General features: G+C 29.0%; 2 protein-coding genes across 2 annotated transcripts; both read right to left on the bottom strand.

Annotated features, from left to right (window-relative positions):
- LOC114380790 lies at positions 1-787 on the bottom strand. Its single transcript, XM_028339839.1, has one exon. It carries the CDS (start codon positions 769-771, stop codon positions 172-174), a length of 600 nt encoding a protein of 199 aa, XP_028195640.1. The 5' UTR covers positions 772-787; the 3' UTR covers positions 1-171.
- A 3,150-nt stretch (positions 788-3,937) lies between these two features.
- LOC114382046 (auxin-responsive protein SAUR32-like) lies at positions 3,938-4,538 on the bottom strand. The gene has a single exon (XM_028341279.1). The coding sequence runs from the start codon at positions 4,419-4,421 to the stop codon at positions 4,098-4,100; it is 324 nt and encodes a 107-aa protein (XP_028197080.1). The 5' UTR covers positions 4,422-4,538; the 3' UTR covers positions 3,938-4,097.
- Between the last annotated feature and the right edge of the window lie 1,859 nt (positions 4,539-6,397).

Raw genomic sequence — 6,397 nt, 5'->3', positions numbered from 1 at the left:
TTCAAAGAACCAATGGGACCAGCTTAGTGATATTAAGAATTGAGTAATGTACATGAGGTATGAGGTGATAAGTTATAACATTAGTGAGATCATTATAAAAAAAAGTACACGTCTTCAACCCAAAAGAAGAAGAAAAGAAACTTTACTATAGAAGTTAAAACCTCATATAGATCATAGGAACTTGGGAAAATAAATATCCCTTCCTGCACCTTTGATGTTGTCCGGTATCACTCTCCAACCATCTAAGATTTTCTGTAATTCTTGAGGCCGACAAGGAACTGCTAGAGTTCCCTGCTGTTTGAAGCCATACTCTTCTCCAGCTTGATCCAACAGTCCCAAGAATGCAGGATTTGCCAAGTAGTCTAACTCAACAACAAACCTTTTGATTTCTCCATCTTTGATTGCAACAACTGCAAAATATCCCTTACTAACATCATCTGGCACAACATTTGTTGTGGTTTCCACTTGATTTTCATTGAAGTAGCTGAGTTCAGGCTTTTTGGGCACAATTAGTGAGAGACCCTTTTCAATCTTCTCAACAAAAGACCTAATCATCTTGAAATCGAAGACTGAACAATGCGAATTTCTTCGTGATAAAGTTTGCAAAGTTTGAGATTGGGTGTCTTTGGGTAGAGATTGGCTATTTATATTGAGATGATGAAGAAACATCCACGAAATTTCTTGACCGTGTGAGAACCTTGCACGCTTGCTTGTGGCTCTTGCCATACATACATTGCGTTCATGATTAATGACATTATTTGGACAGGTCATTGGTCAAAATCTTAAATCATAAAATCAATAACATTATGGCCCCCTCTGTTTTCTTAGGAGTTGGCGACTTGGCGGTGATATAATATTACTAAGGATAAATTAAATAAGTTTGGTTTTTTTCTTTGTCTGAATTATTTAGGTTTGGTTTAATTATTTTAACTTCATACATATACGCGTGTCCTCTAGATTTGCGTCCTTTGCCGTTAGCTTCAAGGTGTCGTTTTTAGACTGTTGCTTCCTGTAAACTTAATTGACCGCAGTCTGTCATGCAAAAATCTTTCATTTTACAGTATGGATAAATATAGAGACAAATTAACTTATTTTTCTTTTATTATATTATTAGTACGAAATAATTCCCATTCAAAATAGTAATCAAACTTCTTCATATTTAAAGTGGATACATGTGAATATTTTTATTTTAATATGATTTATTTTATACCTAAACTAAGATTTGAATGATAAATCATTTAATTAAGGAAAAAATTAATAATTAAATCAATAGGCTTTTACCTTGTTATAATATTTTAAAATTTAATTTTAGTTTCTAAATTTTTTTTAATACTTTTATAGTTTCTATATTTATAAAAAAATAATATAATTTTAGTTCCTCTTTAGAACTAAAAACACGTGTTTAGTAAAAACTAAAAACGTATTATGTTTTTACAGAGTAAACCGAATTTCAAAATATATTAGAGTAAAAAACATATTTTATTTTAAAATTATTTTAAAAGTTTATTGTATGGACTATACTATTTTTATATTTATTAGGTATCATCATCCACGGCAATGCAGAGTGAATGGGTTCTACGGCAAAACGCTTATTACGAGTACGCAGCAACGGTGTTACCCTTGGACTTGGTATCTGAAAACGGAAAAGAAGAACCTACATCCTATTCAGGGTACATGGGATGGAATCATGGAACCGAGAAGCGGGTAGAAAAAAGAAAAATTACGATGAGAAAGAAAAATATAAATAAAAGGAAAATAACTTGAAAAAAAAAATATTAATCATATTTTTCTTATAAACAATTAAGAAAATAATATTATAGGGTCATCATTCTTTATATTTAAATTTAAATTAAAATTGAATTCAAGAATTCAGTTATATAGAAAAAAAGTAGAAATTTATATAACTGTATGGATAGTTATCAAATTCTCAAGATAATTTATTAATTTTTATGAATTTATAAATTCACTTAGTCTTAGCAAATTGATATGCGTGCAAATTCTTTTTTTTTTTTTATAGACTTTGAGTAGAATCAATAAATTTTATGTAAATTAGGTAAATTTTCGAGTTTATCATTAAGTTATTAAATTAAAAAAATTAGACCAAAATATAAATTGTTTTGTGTTATATTATGCGAGTTTAGGGTTGAACATACATTCATTTGTTATATTGTTTTTGAATAAAAAAATTCTCACCTCCAACAACATCAAAGTCTTTTTCCAACAATATCAAACCTTCTATGGAAATGTACTATCACTACTATCACTTTCACAAATTATTATCTAGTTGTGATACATTATTAGACTTATTATTTAAGTAGTATGAAATTTATGATTTATTGTTTTGCTTTATTAATTTGTTGAAATATTTAATTGATATATTATTTATAGATATTTTTATTTAAACACGAGTCTGTTAAGTTTATGTAGCTCTTATTAGTTTAAGTAAACTCTCATTTGATAAACTTGACAAAGATTAATTCCTCTCACATTCTATCTTTTTACTAAATTTGTTTCGTGTGCAAAAATTATAGTTAGAATTTTATTCTAAAACTCCAAATTTTTATAATTATTGAAGATATTGATAAATTATTATTATTATTATAGTCAAGTCATTTAAATTATAATAATAATAATAATAATTAAAAACTAAAGTTATAACACCTCAAAATATTTTTATCCATACAATAAAATTAAAATTTATATAAAAATATCATATAAATATATTTATTATTATCATTTTATATTTTTCAGTTACTCATAAAAAAATTTAATCAAATACTCACATTAAATAAATTAATTTAAAAACTTGTAGTTACCGATTAACTTTTTAACTATTCTCCGGAACATATTTTAAATCAATATTATTTTAGTGTTTGAAAGTGTATATAATATTATCATACTAATTCTTGAAATTAAGAAAATATTTAATAAATCCCTTGAAAGTATGGGTGTAATTGAGTTAGGTTGAGTGGGATTTGGTTTAAGAACCATCCCAAACAAACATAATTGGGTTGGGTTTATTTTTTTTGTTGGGCCCTGTTATTAGCACCGTTTCAGCTGCTGTTTAAACCCTCCGACCCAGTAAAAGACCTTCCTACACTCCATCTTCCGCCTACCCCATCCCCCCTTAAAACAACTCCACGTAATAGAACCCCCCATATCTCACAATTTATTTCCATTTCCCTCTCCCTCTTAGGCAGGCTTTTGTTCCATTTTCTATTACCGTAGTTTAGCATTTCGCTCTACTCCTCCGCATCTCCCTCTCTAGCGAAGCTTCTTTTTTCCTTTTTTTTTTCGATTCAAAAATCGCAGTTTTTTCATTATAGTATGTCATGGAGATTATATATTAGACATGTTGGACAAGTCAACTGAAGAGAGCACGAACTAGGTCCACCTCGAGCTCAACAAATTCCACTGACATTAACTTCTACTTAAATTGTAGGCAGCATAAGAGAAGAGACAAGCTACCATGGCTGAGGATGTAGAGCAAGTGTATTTGGTTAAGCTATATAGTATTAGTATCTGATATATAGCTGTACATAGAGATAGCTGGTTAAGAAGAATCAAACATCTTTGAATCAGTGTAGTAAAGAAATTAAAGTGAAAAAAAGTAATGGTGTGTAGCAACAAGTCAATTCGTCAATGGCAAATACCCCTCATTTTGTTTGCCAACTGCATATTGATCAAGTATTTCTCCGCAACATTATCTGAAATTTGTTCCTACAAGGGTCTTTCTGAATTTTTTTGCTTTAATTTATATTTTGTTATTAAATGCCTAAAATTTAAGAGAATAATGTTTCTGCTTGAGTATTCTGCAGAGGGCTTGGATCCCTTGGATAGAACATGTTGCACGGATATTCCTATGCATAATCTCTTTGGGTAAGTCGATCATACTCATAAATTAGAATATGTGTAACTTATTTTAGAGAAATAATTGTTTATTTTGTAAGTTTTTCAAAAGAAATAATTTGCTTCCAAGTGTGCATTAAATCAAAGAAATTGTTAAAGCAAATAAATTGACTAAAGAATGCAAAGAATCATCAACAACTTAAGTAGAATCCTCCAAAAGTATCCCTGCAGCTTTGCTGCTTCTCTGCTTACATTCTGCAACCATCTAGAATTTTCTGTAACTCTTGTGGCTGACAAGGGATTGCAAGAGCTCCCTTTTGCCTGAAACCAAACTCTTCCTCAGCTTGATCTAGCAGTCCCAAGAAACCAGGATCAGTCAAGTAATGTAAGCCAACAACGAACCTTTTGGATTCTCCACCCTTTGTTGCAAGAACAGCAAAATATCCTTCCCTAACATCATCTGGCACCACACTTGTGGTTGTGGCTTCACTCAAGTAGTTCAGTGAAGGCCTTCTGTGAACAAAGTGTGAAACACCCCTTTCTATCTTCCCAACAAAAGTCCCAAGTGTCATCTTCAACTCTAAATAATGCTAGTTTTTTTTTTTTTTTTTCTTCTTGAAGGGATATATTTAGTTTAGTGAATTGATAGTGATTGAAAGCTTCTAATAAGTTTTGAGCTTGGGGACTCTACATGATGAGTTTGTCTATTTATACTTAGAAGATCGAGCACGCTGAAAACACACGAAAAATCATGATTGTAGGTGAGAGGCCACTAACATGTGGCAGGTGTGTGTGTAACCCTTACAGATACATTGCATGATTTTGACAGGTCAATTATTCATTCCTCATACGCGCTAAGCAGGTTTTATCGTTAAAGGAGGGTCAATAATTTGTTGTCCCTATGTCTTACTGTTACTGTAAAATATTAATATATGATTGTCTATGCAATCCGGCAATGTGCATGGTTTTCTTCTTGAAGTGAAGGTTGCTAACAACCAAAACTTTTGGATTGGCCCATAAACGAATTTTGATTGCCTGATGATTTCTTTGTGTATAGGGACTCTTCTACACTTATTCTTATGTGCAAGATTTTGATTGACTTGAGCTGAATATTGTTTGTCAGAACTAGTCCTAAATCAAGTTCAAAGTCTCTGCAGATTTGGTAGATGGAACCTTGATTGCTTGCTTTGTACATGTGAAATGTGCAGGGAGGGTACAAAGACATTGACGGTTTGTTATGGCTGTCGGTGCAACATAAATTTTAGGCGTACACATATAAACTTAAAAAAAGTTATGTATATGTATTTTTTTTAATCTTTAACTATTTACATATATAAACACTTTTCTTATGAGACATATGTATTTTTTGTTTTGTTTTCAACATTTAAAATGAGATTTAATAATTTGTATTTATTGAAGTTGGATACATATCCATTTCACAAATTCCGATGGTAAACAACGTTATGATTAATTGGAAAAAGATCACAACATTTTACAAATTAAGACATCAAATTCAATATTTTAATAATAAGATAAAATTAAATAAATTAAATAAAGAAGGGTATAAGTAGGTTTGTTTGGTTTGGATTGAATAAAATCTTTGATTTAACTCGATCAAATTTAAATGAGTTGTTTTGAATCGATTTTTTAGAAAAAGAAAATTAAAACCTTAACCAACCCATTTGTCAGAATGAGTTGAGTCATCATATCAAATCATTAAAATTTATATTTTATTTTAAAATTAATATTTTTTATAAGTTAAAACTTTTATTAAATGAAACACAAAATTCATTACTTATAATAATTATTATGTGTAATCAAATAGTAAAAGAAAACATCATGGAAGAAATTACATTGTTATCATTATCATAAAATAGGCTAACATACTATTTCAAGCATAATTTAAAAATTAAAATATAATAAACAAGTTCAAGCATTACTCCCATGAAACCTAAAAATCCAAAAATTAAAACTATTACAACATAGTTTAAAAATTTCAATATTTTCAAGTAGTAAAATAGTAGTGCAAATAAAACTTTAACTACATTTAAAATAGTTTAAAACAAATTAAAAAGCAAAATGAATGTTTTACAACTAGTTAAAAGTTAAAATTTTAATTTCACGTATGTGACTGAATGAAATGGTGAGAACTAAGAAAAGAAGAGACAATCTCATTTTTAATTACTAAGTTTGATAATAATAGTAATTAATTTTTGTAAATTTAAAAATATATAATAATAATAATTTAATACAAATTAATGGATTAATGGGTCTAGTATTAAAACCTGTGATCCAACCAAAAACTCTATGAATTTAAATAGATTGAATTTGATTTGGCTCAAACAAAAAAATATTCAATCCAAATTATTTGGATTAATTTAAATCAATTTAAATTTATAAATGACTCATACCCATAAATACCCCAAAAATACAGGAATAATGATTTAGCGTTAGATTAATGGATATCGGGTATTAAACCGTTTCACTTTTTGGTAAACATTAAAGCTTTGTACTTACATCACTTAATAACTTTTTTTTTCTTTTCTAT

The sequence above is a fragment of the Glycine soja genome, chromosome 13 (genome assembly GCF_004193775.1).
Source record: "Glycine soja cultivar W05 chromosome 13, ASM419377v2, whole genome shotgun sequence".
Lineage (NCBI taxonomy): Eukaryota > Viridiplantae > Streptophyta > Magnoliopsida > Fabales > Fabaceae > Glycine > Glycine soja.
The sequence above is the reverse complement of the archived record's forward strand: the minus strand, read 5'-3'. Positions and strand labels throughout refer to the sequence as shown.